The sequence below is a fragment of the Lycium barbarum genome, chromosome 6, assembly GCF_019175385.1.
Source record: "Lycium barbarum isolate Lr01 chromosome 6, ASM1917538v2, whole genome shotgun sequence".
NCBI lineage: Eukaryota > Viridiplantae > Streptophyta > Magnoliopsida > Solanales > Solanaceae > Lycium > Lycium barbarum.
In genome coordinates, this window is record NC_083342.1 from 113,473,658 (window position 1) to 113,499,959 (window position 26,302).

Below are 26,302 nucleotides of genomic sequence, written 5' to 3' on the forward strand. Positions count from 1 at the left end.
ATAATAATAATAATATTTTCAGACTTATGATTATTGAACTCCGTATTGTCACAATTCATGCATGTTTACTTTATATTCCGCATCAGTTCATGTCCCATGTAGACTCAACAAGTCATGTGGTTCGCTCGGTCACATGCAGCAAGGCACCGAGTGTTGTATTGCGCCCAAGCCATGGTTCGGGGCGTGACACCGGCACCACGTCTAAATCTCTTCGCCATTATTAAATAGAATTAATTTAAATCACACTCAAATAAATCACAAGAAAATAAATTGCAACAAATTAAATTGCAAAAAATAAAGATAGAGTTGGAACGAAGGTACCAAATTGCCGGACTAATTTCCAACAAAGTGAAGGCGGCTAGAATTGCAAATTCACCAAAGCTACTTCGGATTGTTGCAAAATCACCAACTCCACCTACTATATTATAATTGCAAAATTAATAATTGAAACTATAATAAGACTTTATAATATTTAATTGAGAGAAATTTAAAGTGGCTAATTGTTACAAAGTAACTATAATTGAGAGATTGAGAGAAAGAGAAGAGTGAATTGGTGTGGATTAAAATGAAAATGGAGAGGGTTTATATAGGGGTGGGGGATGGGTTAAAGTGTTAAAAAAAAGTTTGGGGGGTTTGGGGGGGGGGGGGGGGGGGGGCAAAATGTGGGTTTGGGACCGTTTGACAACGGCCATTTTTGTAAATGGACCGTTGGTCAATGGTCCAACTAAGCAGCTCAACGGCTACATTTTTTTTTTAATTCGACCGGTTTTACCGGTCCAGTTCGGGTTTTACTGGTTTCGATTCCAAAAAAATTAAAATCGGACCGGTATTTATTAAATGGTTAATTGGAACCGATTAACCGATTTTACCGGTCTGGTTACCGATTTTAACCGGTTAACGGAAACCGGTTGACGGGCTTAAGCCTAAGCATTCTGCACACAACATATTGAAAAAATGAGAAGTGCCCAATCCCCTCTTTTTTTTTTTTTGTCTAGTATAGAAGTATGTATGCACATAGTATGTTTTAACTTATTTTTAAGTTTAGGGAGTAATAAGACCCCTACCCCCTATAGTTTAGGTGTGTAATTGACAATTTTACCATAGTTTAAGTGTGTTCTTATCGAATCAATATGACCTTTTCATATCTCTTGTGTGCTATTTTCAAAAGTCTTATGTTTAAAAATGAAAAATGGCTTGTAAAGAAAAGAATAAAATTAAAACCAAATTAGTAAAAAGACCACAAAATCAATTCACTTCACATAAAGTTGGAAAGTTGAAACCACTTTCAGGTAGGTACGTTACCCATAGCTCATCACATGACTAAATATCTACATACCAGAATATTCCATCCAAACAATAACAAGAAGGGTAATTATGGAAAATGGAATATCCTTTTTTGATTTTGTTTTTTCAAAAAAATGGAAAAAAAAGAAAGGAAAGGCAAATGGAATATCCACCAATAATAAACCCTCTCATCCAATTTTGTCATGTTCCCCAAATGGAGGGAGAAAACAAAACCTCAAAAAAGAAAAATATAGAAACTGAATATGAAAAATATAGAAAATAGTTTCTTTTCAAGTAAGCGCAGAGTCGCAAAACGAAAGGCTCTTTCTTCTTTGGAACAAAGCTATTGAAAAAAAAAAATCCATAGGGAAGAGCCAATTGCAAAGTCAATTTATAATCTGTCCAATCATTTTCTGACCTAATTTACCTCTCAAATTCGGCCATAAATATTCTTCTCTCACAACTCTAAACTGTCACATTTATCGGTAAATTCAATCTTCTCTTAACTGTTACTGTAACTTCATGTGTATGATTTTTATTATTTGTTTTACTCGCATGTGCATCGAATATGTTGATTAATTGGGAAGTTTGTTTCAGTTCTATCAGCTTGCATTTGTTTGTTATGCAACGAAATGTTGATTAACTGCGAAATCTATTTTAGTTATTTCAGCTTGTAATTGTTTGTATGGAACGAAATGTTGATTAATTGCGAAATCTATTTCAGTTCTATCAGCTTGCAATCAATATTTGTTATGGAACGAAATGTTGATTAGTTGCGAAATCTATTTCAGCTTGTAATTGTTTGCTGATTATTTGTGGTCCTGTGAATTGATTTCAGCTTGAAATTAGTATTTGTTATGGAACGAAATGTTGATTAATTGCGAAATTTATTTCAGTTATTTTAGCTTGCAATTGTTTGTTATGGTGATATTAGCTGATTATTTGTGGTACTGTGAATTGATTTTACTTGTTAGTTGATTGAAATAGAAACTTATTTCTTTGTTTTGTTAGGTTATTTGAGGTAATGAGAATTTGCGGCTTCGGTTTGGGGATTTTTTTGACGTTTAGTGTCGCGAAATCCATTTTAGTTATTGCAGCCTAAGTTACTCGGACTCTTCGAAAGTATTGCCGCACCCATGTCGGATCCTCCAAAAATACACTACTTTTGAAGGATCTGACACGCACCCGATGACATTTTAGGAGAGTCCGAGTAACATAGATTTCAGCTTGCAATTGTTTGGTATGGTGATTTTAGCTGATTAGTGGTCCTGTGAATTGAATTACTTGTTTGTTGATTGAAAATTTGAAATAGAAACTTGCTTTGTTTTGTTAGGTGATTTGAGGTAATGAGAATTTGTGGCTTCGGTTTTGTGCTTTTTTGACGTTTATTGTGTTAGAGGAGGATGGGCTTTGCTCACTGTTTATGGCAACCGAATGTTTCACATTGTGGTGAAGCTTTGACCTACAGGATATTAGATAGGAAAAGCAGCAGTGATGTAGGATTGAATCATAAATTGCTTGGAAATGCTAAGGTTTTATGTAAGAATCGGCAGGGGAAAAGGCTGAAACGGATTGTGAGCTGTAGGGATAATAGTTTAGCATATTCAAGGATACGATTGAGTTGTGCTTTGAGTGCTTCAAGGGGAGTAAAGTTGCCTCGGTGTCAGGGAAATGATTCACTTGCATTTATTGATGGTAATGGTAGAAATGTGGAGTCCAGTGAAGATGGATCTTTGAGTGCTAGTACTAATGGCATTGCTGAAATTAGTAGCGCTAAGGAGTTGGAGGAAGAGAAAGAAGAAGAAAAGGAAGGGCGTAGTTTGGATGAACTAAGGGTGTTGTTGCAGAAGGCACTCAAGGATTTGGAAGTTGCACAGCTGAACAGCACAATGTTTGAGGAAAAAGCGCAGAAGATATCAGAAGCTGCTATAGCGTTAAAAGATGAAGCTGCTAATGCATGGGATGATGTAAACAAACAACTTAACAGTGTTCAGGAGATTGTAAGTGAAGAAATGGTCGCTAAAGAAGCAGTTCAAAAAGCAACAATGGCCCTTTCTTTTGCTGAGGCAAGGCTTCTGGTTGCTCTTGATTCAATACAAACTGCAAAACAAGGAAGTACGTCTTCAGAAACTTCTGAAGAAAGCAAAGGGGAAGAATTAACTTCATTGATGAAGGAAGAGGCAGCACTTTCAGCTGCTCAGGAAGATATAGAGGAGTGTCGGAACCATTTGGAAAATTGTGAGGCTCTATTGAGGCGTGTGCAGAACAAAAAAGAGGAGCTGCAAAAGGAGGTTGACAGGTTGAATAATCTAGCTGAGCAAGCACAGATCAATGCTTTAAAAGCAGAGGAAGATGTTTCAAACATAATGCTTTTAGCTGAACAAGCTGTTTCTTATGAGCTCGAGGCTACTCAACGGGTCAGTGATGCAGAGATTGCTTTGCAGAAAGCCGAGAAGAACCTAGCTGTATCACCTGTTGACTCCGCGGAAACTTCAGTCTTACAGAATGGATCATCTACTCTAGGGAAAGTGTTGGTCGATGGGACCCTTAGCGAGGATGAGGTATTCCCTAGAGATTCAGTCGGTGGTGTTGTTGAAAAAGATAGGGAGGTACAACTGGAGGATGCTTGGGTGGCCGGTGGAACTTTGTCTGACGAGAGTGACGATGAAGATAGAAAGTCAGTTCTGGACTCCTCAAAAGATTCTGATACTGATGCAGAAAAACCAAAATCTGTCCAAACTATGAGGCAGGAGGTCAATAAGGAATCAGCTAGGGACAGTTCACCGCCCAAGGCATTATTGAAGAAATCATCCCGTTTCTTGCCTGCATCTTTCTTCTCATTTCCCACAGATGGGGAAGAGTTCACACCTGCTTCAGTTTTCCAGAGTCTCATGGAGTCTGCAAGGAAGCAATTGCCCAAGCTGGTGGTTGGCTCATTACTGATGGGGGCAGGGTACAACTACTATAAAACTGTTCATTCTTTATTTCTTTTAAAAGATAAAGCTATTTCTTGGTAGCTGCATGTATATGTGCATCGTTATGATACAATCTTTGTATCATTAGATTGGTATAGCTTGTTGTGGTTATGGTATTTGATATGTTTCTAACATCTGTCACAGAATTGCCTTTTACGTCACTCGATCAGAAAGAATTTTTCAGTCGTTTCAGCAGCCAGACATCATTACTACCAGCATTGATGAGGTGTCGACAAATGCAAGACCTCTAGTTCGACAAATAAGAAAACTGCCCAAGAAACTTAAGACACTAATGGAGATGCTTCCTCATCAAGAGGCATGCATCTTAAACTCCCACCATTTTAACGCTTGCCATCACCATTTTGTCAGGATGGGGCTTTACTTCTACTTGCTAAAGGTGTTGTTTCTCATTTCAGATAAATGAGGAGGAAGCTTCTCTTTTCGACATGGTATGGCTATTGCTCGCAAGTGTTATCTTTGTTCCTATCTTCCAGAAAATTCCAGGAGGTAATTGAAGTTTGCTACTTTCTTTATCGCATGAGGACAATGACCAGCGGCTTATTATGTGAAATAGTTTCACCAAACTTGTTCTTGATGTAAAGGTTTCTTGCTAGGTCTTTCCTTGAACGTGTTCTAAAAATTGAAACATGATCTTCGCTTGACAGTTTTTTTTTATTTTTTTACCTTGATGTATATCACAGATATCGTGCCCTTTGCCCCTCCATGATAGACTTACTCGTGTTTCCTATTAATGGTTCATCTTCTCTCTGCTTAATATATAGGGAGTCCTGTTCTTGGGTATTTGGCTGCTGGAATTTTGATTGGACCCTATGGTCTTTCTATCATACGTTATGTACATGGGACCAAGGCTATAGCTGAATTTGGAGTTGTCTTCCTGCTATTTAACATTGGCCTAGAGGTACAGTCCAGGAAAATTGACTAGTTTGATTCTTTCTGAATGTGTTACAAATACTGCCTTAATAACCTCTGTTTGTATCCCCTTTGACAGCTTTCCGTTGAGAGACTAAGTTCTATGAAGAAATACGTTTTTGGGTTGGGATCTGCTCAGGTAATTGAAAAAGTTTGAGCACTTGGGAGTTGTTAATCCACCACCAGATTGCTTATTAGATATATGGTCCCAACGTATTAGATTTTCACACTAATTAGTAATTTTAAACAAATGAATGCAGGTCTTAGTGACAGCTGTGGTGGTCGGGTTAGTTGCTAATTTGGTTGCCGGGCAGGCTGGACCTGCTGCAATAGTGATTGGGAATGGGCTTGCCTTATCTTCCACTGCTGTTGTCCTCCAAGTAAATCATTCTATATATTTAGCAGGTCTTCCTTGCTAAATGGGCAAGATTTGGGACTTAAATTTTCTTGTGTACTCATTAAAAACACTGATTTGGTGACCAGTTCAACACCTCTAATCGAAGTTAATGCTTAAGCTGGAAACATTATTATGATATGTTTCCCCAGAAGTCCCAAAGCAGTAATTCCTGATAATGGTTTATGCCGAGATATCAAATCAGCATTGGAATTTTTATTATGAGTTCCTTGTTAAAATCTACACATTTCCTACAATCCAAGGCAATGTCGTTTATCTACAGTGGGCTTTGTCTATATGCCTGTGATTCTTCCTTGTTGAAAATGAAACTTTTAGTAATTAATTGATTATGTTGCATATCGGCAGGTATTGCAGGAGCGTGGTGAGAGCACATCACGACATGGACGAGCGACATTTTCTGTATTACTCTTTCAGGTATCTGCTTATCAGCAGTACAAAACTGTCACATCTCTCTCACGAGACGGGTTTTCAAAGTATTATCTGTATCTACGCATACACGCGATTCACATATATTTACTTGACATCATCATATAGGCTGCTGTCATGTACTTGAAATGATGACATCTTGTGCTGCAGCAATTTTAGAATTTTATTTGTTATACGATTAAACAATTTTTTCCTTTTATCCTCCAGGATCTGGCGGTGGTTGTTCTACTCATACTGATACCACTAATTTCACCAAATTCATCAAAAGGAGGGGTATAGGCTCTTTTACATTAGTCTTTTCTTCTGAAAAAATAATTTGAAATTTTCTCGTTTGTGACTTTCTGGACCTGTAACAATCACCAAACTGGAAAGATAATTACCTTAACCCCTAAAATCACATGCAGAAATAACATTCTTTCCTTTTGATAGCTGTGTGTTCACACTACTGCTGTTTTCCAATTTGCTACTGTTATAACAAAACTTTCTTATTAGATTGGTTTCCGAGCCATTGCTGAAGCCCTTGGTTTGGCTGCTGTGAAGGCAATTGTAGCCATCACTGCCATTATTGCTGGAGGACGTCTGGTAAGCTGTTTGTTCATGTAGAATCTCTTCCAATACTATAAATGCTTCTGATTAGTAGTATAAAGTTTTAAGTTCAAACTACTTCTCTTGTGACATTTTGGACTGCGGTCTTTCATTTTCTATTGCCTATACATTATTAAAGTTAATTTTTTATTTTTATCTGTTGCAAAATTTAATTAGGGTATTAATTCCACTTTTCGTTTTTGCATACATTGCTGGTAAACGCGAGGACATTAATATGTTCGTTCTCTCTTCTAATTTCAGCTGTTGCGGCCTATTTATAAGCAGATTGCAGAGAACCAAAATGCAGAAATATTTTCGGCAAATACGCTCCTTGTTATACTTGGGACTAGTCTTCTGACTGCCAGGGTACTTATGATCACTTTTTTTACGGGTTCATGTATACTAACCAAGTTTGTTAAACCCGTTATCTTGTTGATGCTACGATGTGTTATCTGATGTAAAAAAATGCAGGCTGGCCTTTCAATGGCTTTGGGGGCATTTTTAGCTGGTCTGCTTCTGGCAGAAACTGAATTTTCATTGCAAGTTGAATCAGATATTGCTCCATATCGTGGACTCCTGTTGGGTCTCTTTTTCATGACGGTAGGTGAAAATTATCTGTACAATGTGAATGCAGTTTTGTAATCCTACAATTTGTCATTTGGAATTCAAGGTAGGATAGGTCTTGGTAAGGTTCTATTTACATTTAAAAATGCTTGCTCTTCATCTCTAGTGTTCTCACCAGCTTGTAGAGCTTAATTGTCTCTCCTGAGTTGTTCTCATTGAATGACTCCACTTCTGAGTTCTGTGATACTACTGCTTCTGCAGCAGACTAAACTCTATCTATCTTAATCAACTTTTATCCCAGGCTGAAATGAGAATCGTCCATGGATATATTATTATAACTATGGCTGCTTTGTGACTTCAAAACTTAACAAGTATCATCTGGCTTGCAGGTTGGAATGTCCATTGATCCCAAGCTTCTTCTTTCAAACTTTCCAGTGATTATGGGCTCATTGGGACTTCTAATAGGTGGCAAGACCATCTTGGTTGCATTAGTTGGTAAATTGTTTGGTATTTCAGTTGTATCAGCAATAAGAGTTGGTCTCCTACTTGCTCCGGGTGGAGAGTTTGCCTTTGTAGCCTTTGGTGAAGCTGTCAATCAGGTTTATTTCTCTGATAGCATTAACGCTTCACAAGCAATTCATAGCTGTTAATAACATTCTTTTATCCATTTTCTTTTTCTCCTTTCTATTGCGATGCTCTTTAAACAGCTTCTCTTCCTTAATCAAGGAATTGTGGTCCTTTTCTATGATTGACCTGTGTGCTGAAATCAAATGTTGAGCTTGTGTGATCCTGTTATTGGGAAAGTGGAGACAAACTACCGTCAATGTCCTTCCAGTTTCTATCTACTGCCACGATCTTACTTCTATTTACATTTCCTCTTATTTCATGAGACTTGTTCTTCCTCATAGCTACCCTTAAATAGATCAAAGCTGCAACTTATCTGGACAGTATAATGCTAAGCTCTCTGAGGACTTTTGCCCCATGATAAAAATATATCTTGTTAGAATAGGTGTATTATCTTATTTATTTAAATTTCTCCATGGTTTTAACTTTTTTTTCCAGGGTATAATGTCTCCTCAATTGTCATCTCTGTTGTTTCTTGTGGTTGGAATTTCAATGGCCCTCACACCATATCTAGCTGCCGGAGGCCAATTAATAGCATCTCGTTTTGAGCTGCATGATGTGCGGAGTTTATTGCCTGTGGAAAGTGAGGTATAGTCTCCTACTTTTGGTGGCACTAGTTTTGGCATTTTAGCAAGAATGAAACTAATGAACCATGTACATGTTTACAAATTCTTATATGTTGACCCCTAAAGACAGAGATCACTCTATCAAAGCCTCTGTTTTTCATTTCCATAATTTTCTAACATTTGCTGTATTCTAATTAATTACATCTTACTTCTAGCAAAGGTATAGTTGCCAAAAGTTGGTGCATGTGACATAATTACTTGTTGTTGGGCTAGATTTTGTGAGTTGGTCACAGAAAATCACTGTTAGACCTTACGAGTACTTCAGGTTTAGGACCTTGCAAGCTTACAAAGAATAGTTTGGTTTCAGGTTGTCTATAGTAACAGGGTATAGAAATTAAAGGGCTAAGGTTGAGGGGCTTTAATATGTTGTTAAGAACTAAGTTGCTCGGACTCTCCAAAATGGCTGCTGCACCCGTGTCGACATTTTTGAAGAGTCCGAGTAACATAGGTTAAGAAAACCATAAAGCAATTGTGGAGATATGGAAAGCTGGAATTTTGGTGCTATAAAAGTTTCCGTTTTTCTTCGCTTCTCTTTCTCAAATTTGAAGGGGAGCCTTGGCGTAACTGGTAAAGTTGCTGCCATGTGACCAGGAGGTCACGGGTTCGAGCCGTGGACACAGCTTCTTGCAGAAATGCAAGGTAAGGCTGCGTACAATAGACCCTTGTGGTCCGGCCCTTCCCCGGACCCCGCGCATAGCGGGAGCTTAGTGCACCGGGGCTGCCCTTTCTCAAATTTCTTCATCTCTGTTCTTCATCCCTGGCTGCTTTCTCCTTTCAGTGCCTTTCTTTGATCCTGATCATCTCTTAAGTTTTGTGCTCTACTTTGTTGTTGTTATTTAAGTCCCGTGCCTCAGTGTTGTGGTACTGAGCCTTCTGAACCCTCGTAGTTTCTCTGCCTCTTTTCTTTCGGTACGATTCTCTTATATATTTTGCAAGGAATTTTTTTTTTCCCTGAAAACGAATTGTCTATGGAGTTATAGCTCCATCTCATCATCTGATTAGGTTTCCTGTGAACCTTATGCCTCAGTTTGTCTACCTTCTGAGCTTATTTAACTCATTGCTGTCACTGACTTCAGTTAGTTGCTTAAAAGAATGTAAATTGATAGTTCCTTTTCTCTTTTCCAGACGGATGATTTGCAAGATCATATTATTATTTGTGGATTTGGTCGCGTTGGCCAGGTTCTGCCCCCTGCTTTCATGATTTGGTTAAATTGATCATTTGATGAATCATTGTCAAACTTTGGAAAAATGAAGCTATCCCATCTTCTGTTTGTTGAATTAGTTTTCATCTTAACAGATCATTGCCCAACTTCTCTCTGAGCGACTGATTCCGTTTGTTGCACTTGATGTGCGAAGGTATGATTCTCTGTTAGCTCACATTCAACTGATTTCAGCTCCCTGTGGATTCGGTGAATGTTAAAATTATATATATTATTCGCAACTTATCACTAAGCAGCAGCTCCACTATCAACTACTCGTAGGGATCTAGTAGCTCAGTTGGTTGGCTACCTGCACTCACCTTGTTGGTGAGGGTTCAAATCCCCACATTGTAATCCCCTTCCCCATTACCCCTTTCCCTACCCCCCATGTAATTTAAAAAAAAAAAAAATTAAAAAAAACTATCAACTAATCTTAAAGCCACCAACCTTTATATCTAACCAGTTGCAAGAAAATGGTTTTCCTTTATAAGATATTATAATGTGGAGAATGTTTTACACCTGAGGAAACAGAGCCAACGAGTAATTATTATCAAGTTTCATGACCGCCCAATGGTTTGTATTATTCTCATTATACGTGAGTTCTATTATTTTTAGCAAGTTTTTTATTAAATAGCATCTCAGTGTAATGGGGAAATAGAAACTGCACAATACTTATAGAAGCAATCTCAAATTGTCAAATGCATTTTGTAAACTACCACTCCATTACATTTGAAGTAGTTATCATGAATGGCATGATGTTCGTCTTAATAGATGTTTTTATAATAAATGCAGTGAGCGAGTTGCAGTTGGTCGTGCACTTGACCTTCCTGTATACTTTGGTGATGCTGGTAGCCGAGAGGTAAAACAAATTCCTGAACTTAAAATTATGGTTTCAGATATTTCATTTTGATATTCTGTTTCTCGATTACTAGGTTCTACATAAAGTTGGGGCTGAAAGAGCATGTGCTGCTGCAATAACGTTAGATACTCCTGGTGCAAATTACAGAACTGTTTGGGCCTTGAGCAAGTACTTCCCCAATGTGAAAACATTTGTACGTGCTCATGATGTGGATCATGGCCTTAATTTAGAGAAGGCTGGAGCAACAGCGGTATCTTTCTTATTCTAATTTCTGCTATTGATCTTTGTGTTGGAAACTTGTTCATATTGGTTTCGCTTAGGATTCTCTGGATAACATCAGGATTCTAAGCCTTGAATTATTTATTCATTGCTGTTGTATTATGTTTTGCTATGGTAACATTTCTAGTTGTAACATATCATGCGTGAAAGAGGGAATAGTTGGACATTTGATAATTGGATAAATGATGAACAATGCATAAATTGAGGTGGATAATTTTTGTTACAGGTTGTGCCCGAGACCTTGGAACCAAGCCTGCAATTGGCCGCTGCTGTCCTTGCACAAGTAAGTAGATTTGATAAGTAACCTAGGTATTCTCTTTTGTAGTTGGCTTTTGTCAATCTATAATTATTCCTTGAGTTAAGCAAATAAAATTCTGATTATATATTGCATCTTCTAGGCTAAGCTGCCAATGTCGGAGATAGCGGCAACAATCAACGAGTTTAGGTCCCGCCACCTCTCTGAGCTTACCGAGGTAAATTATACTTGCGCTACTTGTCTTTGCTTTTGGAGTTGTTCTAAAGGTTGCATCATTTCAGATTTTATTAGATATTTAATACAGTACGCTTGATTTTGTTTTGCAGCTATGTGAAACTAGTGGAAGTTCTCTAGGCTATGGATTTTCTCGTCTGGTGAATAAAGCCAAAGCTCAGCCCCCAGACTCTTCGGATGAGAACCAAGTCAGTGAAGGAACACTAGCAATATGATTAACATTAAGAAGAAACAGGGATCTGCATTGCTTGGACCTACAAAAAGGAAAGAAGGAAACAGAAGGGAAGATACTCCTGATAAGTGTATAGTGTATTACTTAACCCCCATTCTTAAAAATTGTACAGAAGAAGTACAGCAAGCAACAAGCTATGCAGGGAGCAAATTTCTATATTGGCATAACCACTAGGTGATAGACCTTAATTGCTTTGGTTCGAAAAGTTTCCTTCCATTCTGAAGGACTGTTTTGCATTTCAGGATAAAGGGCTTCCAGCTAGTTTGCATCGATAGTTAAATCCATGCAAAAGTTCGTGGAATGTTCTTGCAGTATCAAAAGAAATGGTGCCGTTTTGGATTTTTTAAGTATATGCGGCATCACTGAAAACTTAAAAAAGAAAAATAGTTTTGTCCAAGAAATTTCTCGAGGAGGATTACGCTTTAGATTTCTTTTTACTAGGAGTATAATTTTGTTCTGCTTTGTGTTTGAATTCTTTTAGCATGTACATGCAATGATTAGAAAATTACTCTATGAAGGGATAGTAGTTTCCAGAACGTAGTAATTTTTTTTTTCGTTGATGTTTTCAGAGGAATAAGAAGAGGTTGATATAGAAAAGTGACTCCACTGATGCAATCAATCAGCTATGCATTGATCTTAACTTAGTTGAAATTGACCTATAAACTCATTCTGTATTAAAATTCTGATATTTAGACCATTGTATATCAATTATTTTTACGCTGCAAGGTTTTTAATCTAGACTTTCAACCTAACAGAAACAGAAATGCGTCAACAAGGTTTATAATATAGTGACGTGGTGATAGTGTTTCACTTTAAATTCCATTCTTATTGTCTCCTCATCCTTAATCCCCAATGTAATAAACAAATGTAAAAGAAAAATCCACGGGTGAACTAGTATGTTTGTTCATTTTAGGGAGAGTAACACCTTTTGTCTCTCGTTTATTAGTAAATTAAGATTTTGGTTCTTATGATATATGACTCAGCACATTTAAATTTTAAATAACTAAAATGTGTACTCTTGATTCATTTACATAATAAATAAATATATATATTTGGACTATATTTAGAAATATAATGCCCTCATTATAGAGTAACAATGCAAGTTTAACATAATACATAAGTAATTAAATAGTAGAACAATTAATTGTTCTGATAAGTAATGAATATTCATAAGCAAAGAGATTAAAAGAGCATATTTCACGTAATTAAAAACTAGGAAATCTGCTCGCGCTTCGCGCGGTCGTAAAAAGATTAATTTGATTAATCATATATTCTTAAATATTTAAAAGAATAGAAAAATAAATAAATTCATGTAAAAGCTTAAACTTTGAGATATAAATTAAATCACATAAAACCTAAATAGTGGAAGGAAATTGGCATCAGATGAAAAAATATTACTAATTAGATAAAAAAAAATACATCAGATGTTTAACTTTTAATGGTATGTGTGTAGGGTTAAAAATATTTATTTGAGTTATAAATATAACCTTTAGAACATTTGGAATTGTCATGAGCATACCTCAAGAAACTCAAATGAATGAATGGAGAGGTATTACCCTTGATCTATTTTGTCTTCATTATACTAAATATTACTCTTGATCTGTTTTGTTTTCTCTATATTCCCCAGTCTTTTTTCCCCCTAGATATAATTTACTACTCAATATTGATCGATCTATTCCAAAGCATCTATTTATTCTTTCTTTCCATTAAAATATAAAACATTTAACAACGTATATTATACTCATTTTCAAGAATCTCATCAATAAGGAGGTTTTCTAAAATCATTCTCAATTAAGAACGATAAGGATTATACTACCTAACTGGCAATCTAAACTTGGAGCACCTTTTTTAGAATATTTACATACTTAATTTCACCTCAATTTGCAAGCGGGGGATATTTATAATATATTATCGTTCTCACTTTTTCGAGAATTAAGAGAAGAGAAAACATATATCTTCTTTTTTATCCTGATGCACCACTTACATTTTCTTAAGAGTATAGTCATTCTCCGGCAAAAATTCATCAACATTTTTCAATCAATTTCTGTTATCTTGTTAAATACATGACTGAATAATATATGTATCATAAGCTGAGCTTTTTAATCTTGACATGATCTTTTCAATATTGTCGGGATACACATAAAATTAATGAGCAAGTTTATAAAAAAAAAATTATCATCTAATTAAGAAAATTAAAAAATATAAAAAGGAAGATAATAAATCAAATGCAAAAGTTGATCACAAGGAAGAAGAAAACAAATAGATGTGTATATGCGAAATAACTGATGATGAATTCTCCTGATTTTATTTTTTGTCAAAATCTAATTACTGTAAAATGACTAAAATCATGTAAAACTAATCTAGCCAATCATTTTAAAAGAGAAACACTAATAATTAACAGATTAAACAAATTAAAATCTAAAACATATAAAATAAAACAAAAAAAAAAAAATAGCAAAAGAAAAGAAGTTATGTATAGAAATAGAGTTGTTGAAATTCTCTCAACGTGCTCCCATATTGCTCCTCCTCGTCAAACACATTGAAATATCAAACTGTAAGGGGGAGACATATCAAATTCAAACAAATTTTGTTTGCGGAAACTAAAAAAGCAAAAACTGATACAGTTCAAGAAGTTCAGGAAGTAAAAAAAATCAAACCAGAAAAATCCAACATTATAACAAAATATAAGAATATTCAATGTATACATATTTAAATTTGAATACACAAGCACAAATACCCAAGACTCAGTATATATACATCACGTCCACTATACAGTTGTCAAACGTGGCTTCTTATTTCTTTTATTATTATTAATTATTACAGTGGTTAATTATATAATCATTATTATACTATTAATACCAGGAAAAGTTTATTTTGTATAGTGACGTTTGGTATTTCAAAAAGAATTTTAGGCTTTCTGCTACTGAACGTTACCAATAAAAGGAAAACGTCTGTTTGTTTAATTATGTTCTTTCTCATTTTTAAAATTAAGTTTAATTAAATTGAATGAGTAGAAAGAGGAAGAAAATGGCAAAAACTTGAGAAAAAATAAATACCTTTTCTGAATTCAGAGATGCTACATCAGTTTTTTCATTCCCTCCTTTATATATATAGATTTGTTTTTAAAAGCATATACATATATAGATTTAATACAATGTAATTACAATAATTATAAGGGAAGTAATGACATATATAATATTATTAAATGGTGAGTAAGTCTTTATTATATGTGGGGGATGAACTTTAATATTTTATTTTATTTAGTAAAATAGAGCATGAAGAGAAAAAGTCAAAAAATTGAGAAAAAGAATAAATACTAACGGAGGCCATATAGAGGTTATCTATGCCTAAATTTATATTATATATATATATATATATATATATATAGATATAGATTAAGTGTAGTTAATCAAATATGACAAGGACTAAATTAAAATTTGCCTATAACTAAAGGACCACAAGTAGTATTAGTCCTTCAATTTACTCAGTACGGCGCCATTCAATTTTCTTTGCCTCTGCCTTTATTTATTGTGTGTTTCCAAAAGAAATCTAAAATCTCACTCTTGTTTTTCTGTCCAAAACCCTACAAAGAAGAAAGAAAAGGTGTAAGCAAGCATAGGGCTGAGACTGATACCTCGACCTGAATTTCATCATCTTGTTGTTGGTCGGAAAATGGCGTCATCTTCTCCGATAACAACTATGATGAAGATGAACTGCTCTCCACTTGTTGGGCCCCACCAAATTCAGTTCCGTTGTTCCACCGTGGGTCCCTTTCATAACCCTTCTTTTCCAAGAACCATCGTTGATCATTCAGCCTTTTCCTCTTCCTCTGTAATTACTGGTAACTTCTCTTCAAATTATCGCATTCTCTATTCATTTAATTTCCTGCAGGATTTTCTGTTGAAACAAAATTTACATCTTATGAAACTAAATACTCCCTCCCGTTTGGTTTTGGCTTGGCACGGAGATTAAGAAGTCTTTTGAATCTTGTGGTTTTAAACATGCCACGGGGAAAGTTGAGTTGCCAAAAAAGGAAAGAGACATTCTTTTTGAAAAGTAAGACAAACAAATTGAAACAGGGAGTCAAGAAATTTTGCAAAATAGTTTTGACTCTCCAAATAGTATGGGAGTACTTGAGTTCTGAGCTTTTAAGTTGCTTTGTATATCTTTGTTTGTCTCTGAATGAGCAGCAAAAGAGGCCTTTGCTTAGAAAAAAATCAGGCAAAGGTCCTGAATTATTTCCCTGAAATGGTTTTGTTAAGTATTTTTTTTGTGAATGAACTACTAGATCTTGATGAATTGTCTATACATAACCTCTATGGTTTCTTATAAAATTATAATCTTGGCAAGCTGTTTTAGGTGTGATGTTTCTCAATTTACAAGACTTGCTTTTGAAAAACAAATATACAATTTTACTAATTGTGTATTTGAAGAGTGATATTTTTATTAAGCTTCAGTATTCCTTGGTAAGTTTGTTGAGAATTTCATGCATTTGAAGTGTTGGTGCTTTGGCTCGGGTGGGACCTTGTTCCTTTTATCATCATCATCGTTTTACTCTGGATTTTCCCTGCATGTTTCCTAACTTTCTGGTTTCGTGGCATTGTTGGTTTTGTTTGACCTACCTTTTTAAATACTTTTGAATTATTCTCATTACTATGCAGCTGCGATGACTCGTGAGACATCGGTAAAAGTGATTGATGGGAAAAAAGTTGCAAAAGATATCAGAGACGAAATAACTGCTGAAATATCTAGGATGAAAGATTCGATTGGTGTTGTTCCTGGCCTAGCAGTTGTTCTTGTTGGGGAAAGGAAGGATTCTGCAACTTATGTCCGCAACAAGAAAAAAGCTTGTGAAGCTGTTGGAATCAAATCCTATGAAGTGTGTTTGCCTGAGAACTCAACGGAAGAAGAAGTTCTCAAGTCTATTTCAGGCTTCAATGATGATCCTATGGTTCATGGAATTCTGGTTCAGCTACCATTACCTTCGGTATGCTATTAAACCTCATTGTCTTTTATTGCTGAATTTTCTTACAGTTAAGAATGTTTAAGGTGCAACTTGATCTGAATTAGTTTTATCCAAAATGGATTATGGATGAGCTATGGTCCTAGAATCATGTCTAAATTGTAAACTATTGGATCTTTAGAGAAAAGAAATTGCAAGCTCTAGGTCATTTGTGGTTGCCAATCAGATTGTTAATCCAGTGCTTCATAATACTAGTCCCCATCAGAATTTACCCTTTTTAGTAACAGTAATTTGGAAGTAACAGTAACAGTTGTTCAATTGAAACCTGATCTAACTTTGACTTGTTAGTATATTTGTGTTTTTTTTTTTTTTTTTTGATAACTAGTATATTTGTTTTCTAATCAGTTTCTAAGTACTATTATAAATATAACTCAGCGATAGATTTTTTGGGATGCTCATGACATGCAGCATCTTGTTTTAGTTTATATGGTTCAGTAGAATTATAGTAACTCTTTGACAGGTGTGTACAGGTGTGTAAGTCAATAAACTTGTTTTTTTGCTGTGGTAATGTGTGTTTGATTTAGATGTTTATCATGTTCCTGTATGATAAGATAAAATACTCTGCTCAACTAGTGCTTGTTGGTACGAATGAGTTAATAGATCAATGGCATAAAACTCAAGCTATTTCACTTCTGAAGTTGTTATTTTTCTAGACCTTTATCTTCTAATTTGAATTCTATGTCTTCATCAACTACGGGATCAGCATATGAATGAGCAGAAAATCCTAAATGCTGTTTGCATTGAGAAGGATGTGGATGGATTCCACCCACTAAATATTGGACGGCTTGCGATGCGAGGTAGAGAGCCGTTATTTGTCCCCTGTACACCCAAAGGATGCATTGAGCTGCTGCATCGGTACAATGTTGAAATCAAGGGGAAAAGAGCGGTTGTCGTTGGCAGGAGCAATATAGTCGGAATGCCTGCTGCCCTGCTGCTGCAGGTAATAGTCTAATAAACAGTGGTCTTCTCTATTAAGCTCTTAGTCTCTTATAATGTCTCTGTACTATTATTGCCCTTTCCGATGTTTCTTCCTATTTTTACCCTAGAGGGAAGATGCCACCGTCAGCATTGTTCATTCCAGAACCAAGAACCCGGAGGAGATCACAAGACAAGCTGATATCATAATATCAGCCGTAGGGCAACCAAACATGGTTAGAGGTAGCTGGATCAAGCCTGGGGCAGTAATTATTGATGTCGGGATTAATCCTGTGGAGGTATGAAACTATACACTGTTTTCTTCTAATTGTCATGCTCGTGATTATCCAATAATTTTTGTGAGTGCTGATTTGTATGCTGTCCAACAGGATACTACAAATCCTCGAGGCTATCGACTAGTTGGAGATGTTTGTTATGAGGAGGCCAGCAAGGTTGCTTCAGCTATCACTCCTGTTCCTGGAGGAGTTGGGCCCATGACTATAGCAATGCTTCTCTCTAATACTTTGGTATCAGCAAAGCGAATTCACAACTTCGAGTGAGATTTTAAAGTTCACTACTCTAACCAGGTGGGTGTTCTCATTGAGCTTCTCAGCTTGTAGCATGAACTCTAACTTTAGGGAATAAAGCATCTAAACGATCTTCAACTGGAGAGACAATGATAGGCTACCTAAAGGTGGTGAAAGCTGGATACTATGACATATTTTATAGATCTTGGTAGGAATAAGGTGTCATGGCGGAAATCAAGTCTTAGTTTTTAACGCGCTCAAACCCACTATGGTTTGATTGCACGTTTAAATGGTTTTTTCCTTTCAGGAGTAGTCTTCAGTTGTCTTGTCTGGCTGAAGCTCTTGTGCCTGAACAGTTGTATATTTGCTGTTAGATGTAAGGGTTTTGTTCAACATATATGCAGATTTCATATCATTTGATGAACATGATGCATTGAACTCTCAAGAATGTAGAGCTATGGTTAATTTTACATCCATGCATTGCAGTCTTTATTCCTTCAGTAAAATGTTCTACGATATTAGATGTGGATGTTTGCTGTTATTTTTTTTGACCTACTTCTCCTCTGATCAGATTTAACATGTATTTTATCTCTTTCCAAATTGAATATCCCATTAGTACTGGGCACAACACAAGTATTAAAAGTTGAAAATGTAAATTGTTCAAAATAAGTAGTAGTTCAGAAATAAATGCCGACTTTTTACTATTTTATGAACTAGTTTCTGTGCACGTGTATTTCAAATCAATTACACCTCTCTATAACAATCAAGTTTTTCTGGAATCGATTTTTTATATTATATTCTACTTCTCTATAATAGCATTTCACTTATAACAGCAACAATCAATTTTATAATAGTACGTTCTTCGTAAAATTATCCTCCATATAACAACTATCTTTTTTTTTTTTTGGTAATATAATAATTGACCATCTTTATAAAAATAGAATATCCATGATTATTAATAATAAGTGTATAGATTTTGACCAAATATTTGATCATTTAATACACTATTTATGACAAAAAATATCATATGAATATATATATTTTCATTATGAAACGATTTTCCTTTGTTGTACAAAGTGTGATTAAGCTTAGAATTTGATAATTAAAAATGAAAATTAGATTTTATGCCTCTTTTTTGCCTGTAACAGCGAAGTATTATTTAAATGTCAATGCTGTTATAGGTGTATAACAGTCATTCTCTATAACAGCTGAAAAATTTCGGACCCAATAATGAGGTTTGACTGCATTTGCAAAACATCGCTTTGAAAAAACCTTGTTCCGTAGAAGTTGCGAAAAAATTAACAATTCAATGAACAAAATGATACTTCAATAAGTATACTGTATCCGGTTAGGCTATTGTAGTGTTCCTGTAATCTTAGTTTCTTTATTAGAGTCGACAACAATTTTTTCAAAGATGACACCTTTATTCATAACACCACAAACATGTGAAGCAACATCACGTTTGTTAAATAAAACCCATAACAGGTTTAGGTCTATTGACACAGTATCCGATAACTATATGTCAATCCAACCATACATTCAAATGTTTAAAAATATGTTTCTTTATAATTGTTTTGAACTTTACTCTAATTAGTGCAGTTTTAGGGGATCTTTTTCATGTTCGAAATTTCACAAATTTTTGTTATGTATATTTAGCAGAGAAAGTGCATTAAATCACTATGATGTACAATGCTTGTGTCTTTACCACAATCTTCATTGTCTAATGTATGTGACAAACTAAGGACAAGATCGAGCTCATAGGTTGTTGTGGCTCAAACACAAAGATTAAAATGAATTGAAAGCTATTGACTAGCTTCTTTTTTAGCTTCTTCTTAACGTATGCAACAATGCTTGGAATGCTTGGAAAAGATAAGTACAACAATGCTTCTGCCAAGATTCTTAAAATGAATTGAAAACTATTGACTAACTTCTTTTTTAGCTTCTTCTTAACGTATGCAACAATGCTTGGAAAAGATAAGTGCAACAATGCTTCTGCCAAGATTCTTAAAATGAATTGAAAGCTATTGACTAGCTTCTTTTTTAGCTTTTGACTTGTACATGTAAAAAGTTTAACAATCCGTTGACAAGATTCTTAAAGTATGCAACAATGCTTGGAAAAGATAAGTGCAACAATGCTTCTGCCAAGATTCTTAAAATGAATTGAAAGCTATTGACTAGCTTCTTTTTTAGCTTCTTCTTAACGTATGCAACAATGCTTGGAAAAGATAAGTGCAACAATGCTTCTGACAAGATTCTTTAAAAAAATTGAAAGGTATTGACTAGCTTCTTTTTTAGCTTATGAATTGTTCATGTAAAAAGCAAAGAAATCCGTTTCCAAGTCAAAAATAAATTGAAAGCTATTGACTAGCTTCTTTTTAGCTTCTGACTTGTCCATGTAAAAAGAAAAGGAATCCATTTCCACGTGGAAAAAATTGAAAGCTATTGAGTAGCTTCTTTTTTAGCTTATGAATTGTCCATGTAAAAAGCAAAGAAATTCGTTTCCAAGTCAAAAATAAATTGAAAGCTATTGACTAGCTTCTTTTTTAGCTTCTGACTTGTCCATGTAAAAAGAAAAGGAATCCGTTTCCAAGTAAAAAGAAATTGAAAGTTATTGACTAGCTTCTTTTTTAGCTTCTGACTTGTCCATGTAAAAAATTTAAGAATCCGCTGACAAGGTTCTTAAAGTATGCAACAATGCTTGGAAAAGATAAATGCAATAATGCTTCTGACAAGATTCTTTAAGAAAATTGAAAGCTATTGACTAGCTTCTTTTTTAGCTTATCAATTGTCCATGTAAAAAGCAAAGAAATTCGTGTCCAAGTTAAAAATAAATTGAAAGCTATTGATTAGCTTCTTTTTAGCTTCTGACTTATGCATGTAAAAAGAAAAGGAATCCATTTTCAAGTGAAAAAAAATTGAAAGCTGACGAGCTTCTTTTTTAGCTTCTGACTTGTCCAATTTTTTAGCTTTGCATTTCGCAAAGTATGCAACGAAATATAAAAGCTTGGAAAAGATAACTGCAACAATGCTTCTAACAAGATTCTTAAAAAAAATTGAATTTGACTTGTCCATGTAAAAAGAAAAGGAATACATTTCCAAGTAAAAAAAAATAATTGAAAGCTATTGACAAGCTTCTGACAATTTTTATCCTTGTATTTCGCAAGGTCAGCAACAAAATATAAAAAACTTAAATTTGACAAGTCCATGACGAAAAGTTATTTATAAACTTGGATAACTCCAATTTTTTATTTTACATTTTCGATGCATATGCAACGAAATGCAACAAAATTTACATTATAAAGAACTCTAACCGGTCATTGTTATCTTCGGGTGAGCGTTTACAAGCAAGAGCCATTTTTTTTTTTAATTTTGCATTTCACAAATTATCCAAAATCTTCGACTGAGACTTAACAATCCATTTACTATCCAAAAAATGTCGAACAAAAAAGAGAACACTCCTGGAAGCTCTTCCTCACCTTTTGCTTGGGCATTCCCGGAAAACAAAAATGATAGCTCAAGTTCAGAGTCACCCAACAGTGACTGGGGAACATGGGATCCATATGATTTTAAGATGGACATGTACAACCCGCACATGCTTGACGAACGAGAGGATAATTTTCGGATGCTGAAAAAATCAGATCCATGTGAGTACTACTGCGGATTACGTCGTGAATGGGAGCATAGGTACCATGAGTCAAATATGCTCATGAATGAGCTTGAGCAACGGGGGGCACTCAAGCCACGTCGATTCTCTGTGTGGATGGAACGCAGGGATATGGTAGAATATGAGATAGCTGTGAAACAAATTCGAAAGGAGAATAATAGGATGTTGGTGAGACGTTGTAGGTACTATATCCTTAAGCTCGCTGAAGAACAAGCTGCAACAACAAATCGCACGCTAACAGAACATGAAAGAGCAAGTGTTTTAGCACACGAACTTTACAAATAGGATGATGACATGCCTAACGAACGCCCTTAGACCAACTATGTGTTATGTGTTTTAATTTTCAATTATAATGTAATTTTATGTTCATTCAATAAAGTGTTGTGTAAGTTCTATCCAACAATAACTGTTAAATTAAAGACAAAATTAAACTCTACAATACGAACCGTTTATATTTTAAAGTAAGGACGACAACATATTATTGAAGGACGACAACATATTATTGAAGATTACATAAGATAACAAAGATTACATAAAATAACAATAACATAGAACTCATGAAAAAACTTAACAGTAAACAAGCAACAACAACTACTGAGTACGATTGGGGCAACGATTTTTGTTATGACCGGTTTGCCTGCAAGTTCCACACCTCCTAGCCATGCGAGCAGGAGCAATGTCCATTTCATTCCTCCTTCTAGTTGTTCTCTGGGCTCCAGAAGTTCGCTCATATGCAGTGTTTGCAATTAAACAGAAGGGTCTTGCAGGCCAATATGCCTCATCACCCAAGGGAGAAAACTTTCCACTGTATGTTTGCTTGTAATACCTACAACTGTAGTACTTGCTAACACAGTCCTTAGGCTGAATTTTACGGATCCGATAGAATTTAATTGTATGGGAACATGGCATGTGGTAGTTTTTTCATTTCCCACACGAACATTTTTTTCCATTGTCAGAGACTTTATGGACATTTCCACCCTTACCTTCGTGTGCAAATGTCAGAATCTCGAAGACCCCAGTCATAATGTTGTAGTTCATCATATCAGTGTGCATGGCGGCCCTATCCCAATATTCATGGAACTTCTTATCAACACCGGGCGGCCAAGTCTTCTTATTTACCATTAGCAGAGCAGTAAGGGCGCTTCTTTTAACAAAATGGTCAACAAGATTTTTAAAGGTCAAGCGAACCATGGCAGTAACAGGCAGTCCACGAGCTTTCTTCAATAAACCGTTGTAAGACTCAGAGACATTTGTCGTCATAGCCCTCCACCTATAACCACCGTCCTTATACAATGTCCATTTTTCCTTCGGAAGCTCGCTTAACCACATATGCGCTGCAGGTGACAAAGTTTTGATTTGTTACATCCTCATTTGGTATTTCTTCTTCTGGTGCTCTGTAGCATCCAACCACATTAGCTTCTCAAGATCAGAGTTCAGAAACTTTTTGTTAAAGTTGCTTTTTAAATGTCGAACACAAAAGCTATGATGTGTGGTGGGTGGCAGTAACCATTCATGTGTCATTACACATTGCAAGATCTCTTGGTGACGGTCAGAAATTAGTCCAATGCCTTTTCTATCACAAACAACATGTCTCCATAATAAACTGAGAAACTAAGTCCATGACTCATAGCTCTCGCGTGCAACTATAGCATATGCAAGTGGAAAAATATTTCCGTTTGTATCAATGCCAACAGCAATCAACAATTTCATCTCATACTTACCATAGACATGGGTGCCATTTATTGAGATGACCGGCCTGCAACTTTTGAATCCATCGATACTTGGTTTAAAGGCCCAGAAAAGATACTTGAAGATGTATTCGCCTTGCATTGTAGTTGACTCGTGTGTCCACTCAACAATAGTGCCCGGATTGAAATGTTCTAGGGCAGCCATGTATCGAGGCAATGCCCTAAAATAACCTTCGAAATCACCATACACCATCTCAAAAGCTTTCTTACGCCCTTTTTGCGCTTTTCTATAACTAGGAGTATAGTGATGGATGCCTTTTATAGTTTTCTGAACAAACTTAATACTGATTTGTGCATTGATCATAACATATGGTATCAACGAAGTAGCAATCATGTTGCTATTCAAATTGAAATGATCCTCTGTATAATCATCCGTATCACAATTATGTGGCTCAATCATTTTTCCTGCTTTCCACATACCACTTCCGATCAACGAAAAACGGATCATCCAACTACAACCTTCCTCATGCCGCTTGCAAATAACCTTCCAAAATGTACCTTTGGCTTGATCTGTTTTATATTATTTTTTGTGGGCTATATTATAGAGTCTCATTGCACCTTTCATTTGCTTCTTGCTGTGAAATAACATACCTATTTGCATGTACAAGAAAAAATATCAACTCCGAATTACACCAATTAAAATCACAAAATTCAAAAATAATATATTATTAAAAAAATTAGTCGCACCAAACTAACCTGATTTGATAACTTTAGGATTACTGGAATTCCAAAGTGCAGCCCGAACAGACCCGTTATCTCTCATGTATGCAAAATCTTCCGGTTCTACTTCTTCTGTATTATCCAAATATGGGATCACATTTGAATGATAATTAACACTAACATTACTGGTCAGAATCGTCACCGTCAGCAGACGATTGATCATCGTCCGTCCCTTCATGATCTAATGGACTATCTCTATTCGACTAATTTATTATATCATTAGCTAAATCGTTATTGCTCACAATTTGTGTGAGCTGAGTCAACGTGGAGTTACCTTCAAAATCGTTATGCCTATAAATAAGAAAAATTCATAGAATTTACAAGTCAAATACAATTATACAATCCATGAATAAAGTGAATAAAATATGATTATATTTACCTATCATTGTCCAATTCACTTGGACCAGGATGTGAAGGGTGTCGTACATTACAATTCAAATAATGCTACTACGTAGTAGCATTATTTGGTCCACCCGACTCACAATTCTGTCCACTCCAATCAAAGTTATGATCGTGCGTTGAAGCCATACCATCATACTGTGTACCATAATTAGTTGTATCATTTGACTGACTACCAAATCCTACAATTGTTTGTTGTTGAACTACACCCCTTGAAAAACCAATATTCAAACTTGGGAGATAGGTAGTACCTCCAAAATCGAACTCATTGTCGGTCGGTACTTCGACCTGGGTAGAGCGTTGAACTGTAGCATACATGTCAAGCGCCGCTATGCATATGTGATTTTTAAAAATTCTCAGGACAACGAAGAAATGACGATAAAGATTCATCGTCCGTAATTGGCATCTCACCATAAATTGGTGAACCATCGGCTGTAAATGAACTTGGACATCGTCCGGCTATAACCACCGATAGTTCAGGATCATTTACGAACATTTTACTCCTTAAGACGTGTTGCAGACGATCATATTTTAGGGAAATTGGAAACCTTTGCCCTATTTCAGGACCACGGTTGTATCTAACCGAACCTGCTTCATACACAACTTCACCACCCCAAAATAAATACACTTTAACATGAGTTTCCGTCATCTTTCATGAAATATATGAGAGAAAAAATAAAAGTTGAAGGATATGAAACAGATAAGAGAAAAACAATAGATGAAAAATATGAGATGAATAAAAGAAAATTGAAAGACTAAGGATATACCATAAGTAAAGATAGGACAATATTTATAAATGAAGAAAAGTAAAAAATTTCGCAAATTAAGTCACCAAATGTAAAAGATATTATTTTGACAACTATTCAATGCTCGTCTGAAACTGATTGAACCAACAGAAATGAACAAAAAAATAAAATTAAAACCATAGCGATATGAAGAGCAGAAAAACGGTAAAAAGGGGGGGGGGGGGGGGGGGTTCGCTATATCCTATTTCTTTTTTTAATACACTAAATGCAAAAAAAAAATTATAATTTCCTATTTCATTTTTTTATTCACGAAATGCAAAAGAAAAAAAAAAACTTATTTCGTGAATTAAATCACGAAATGCAAAAAAAAAAAAAATCAGTTTCGTTATTATTCACGAAATATAAAAATAAAAAAAAACATAAAACACCTATTTCGTTGATTAATTCACGAAATGCAAAAAAAAAAACAAATCAGTTTCATTAATATTCACGAAATAAAAAAAAATTAGATTTTACCTATTTCGTTGATTAGTTCACGAAATGCAAGAAAAAAAAAAACAAATTTTCCGGCTATGAATAGTGTTGTGTGGGTATTTCGTTGGATAACCAACGAATACCCATTGTGGTATAAAAAAAAAAAGGCATGACTGCAAAAATAATCCATTTTGGCTCCGCACTCCTTTACCAGTATTGGAACCAGAATTGAATTCTTCAATCTCGTCGTTCCTCGGATCAACAATTCTAAAATACTTAAAAGCAAGCTATGCTTATCTAAGAACCAGTCTGCAAGTTCATAAATGAAATTTCATAATTTGTCAGTCAAAAATGAACAAATCTTGAAATGATAAAGGAAGAGAATAAACCAAAATTCCTAGACAGAAAACAGATAATTAGAAATAAATAGATAGCATACTAAAAACAGATAATTAATTCTCCTACCTTTATTTCAAATTCTTTGTACTCCAAAATGGCTAAGACATGATTAACAATCATCACTTTGTTATTATTTTCACATTCAACTCGAGGAAACAGAAAAGAAAAAAGAAAAAAAAAGACATTGCAAATTCAAAAT

At 35.2% G+C, this 26,302-nt stretch overlaps 2 protein-coding genes across 3 annotated transcripts; both read left to right on the forward strand.

Annotated features, from left to right (window-relative positions):
- The first annotated feature begins 1,507 nt into the window (after positions 1-1,507).
- LOC132645603 (K(+) efflux antiporter 2, chloroplastic) lies at positions 1,508-12,024 on the forward strand. 2 transcript variants are annotated; one of them, XR_009584140.1, is made up of 22 exons: positions 1,508-1,769; positions 2,618-4,237; positions 4,404-4,575; positions 4,676-4,766; positions 5,042-5,178; positions 5,269-5,328; positions 5,450-5,569; positions 5,950-6,018; positions 6,238-6,303; positions 6,523-6,612; positions 6,877-6,981; positions 7,087-7,215; positions 7,569-7,778; positions 8,242-8,391; positions 9,555-9,608; positions 9,727-9,785; positions 10,421-10,487; positions 10,561-10,737; positions 10,993-11,049; positions 11,165-11,239; positions 11,349-11,662; positions 11,731-12,024. XR_009584140.1 is itself a non-coding variant. In XM_060362680.1 (21 exons), the coding sequence occupies exons 2-21, from the start codon at positions 2,688-2,690 to the stop codon at positions 11,469-11,471; spliced, it is 3,561 nt and encodes a 1,186-aa protein (XP_060218663.1). In that variant the 5' UTR covers positions 1,508-1,769; positions 2,618-2,687; the 3' UTR covers positions 11,472-12,024. The 2 variants fall into 2 exon arrangements, 1 of the variants encoding a protein (XP_060218663.1); XM_060362680.1 differs by having other exon boundaries at positions 11,349-12,024.
- Positions 12,025-14,999: 2,975 nt separating this feature from the next.
- On the forward strand, positions 15,000-18,469 carry LOC132645604 (bifunctional protein FolD 4, chloroplastic-like). The gene is made up of 5 exons (XM_060362681.1): positions 15,000-15,329; positions 16,150-16,475; positions 17,215-17,451; positions 17,558-17,725; positions 17,816-18,469. Exons 1-5 carry the CDS (start codon positions 15,161-15,163, stop codon positions 17,984-17,986), a joined length of 1,071 nt encoding a protein of 356 aa, XP_060218664.1. The 5' UTR covers positions 15,000-15,160; the 3' UTR covers positions 17,987-18,469.
- Positions 18,470-26,302: the final 7,833 nt, after the last annotated feature.

What these genes read in the sequence shown, in the direction of transcription:
- LOC132645603 (XM_060362680.1), top strand. Translation starts at nt 2,688, where the DNA reads ATGGGCTTTGCTCACTGTTTATGGCAACCGAATGTTTCACATTGTGGT. An exon ending in TTATTGCTGGAGGACGTCTG is followed by an intron (nt 6,613 to 6,876) that starts GTAAGCTGTTTG and finishes TTCTAATTTCAG; the next exon opens with CTGTTGCGGCCTATTTATAA. An exon ending in TATTGCCTGTGGAAAGTGAG is followed by an intron (nt 8,392 to 9,554) that starts GTATAGTCTCCT and finishes TCTCTTTTCCAG; the next exon opens with ACGGATGATTTGCAAGATCA.
- LOC132645604 (XM_060362681.1), top strand. Translation starts at nt 15,161, where the DNA reads ATGGCGTCATCTTCTCCGATAACAACTATGATGAAGATGAACTGCTCT. An exon ending in TTCAGCTACCATTACCTTCG is followed by an intron (nt 16,476 to 17,214) that starts GTATGCTATTAA and finishes CTACGGGATCAG; the next exon opens with CATATGAATGAGCAGAAAAT. An exon ending in TCGGGATTAATCCTGTGGAG is followed by an intron (nt 17,726 to 17,815) that starts GTATGAAACTAT and finishes GCTGTCCAACAG; the next exon opens with GATACTACAAATCCTCGAGG.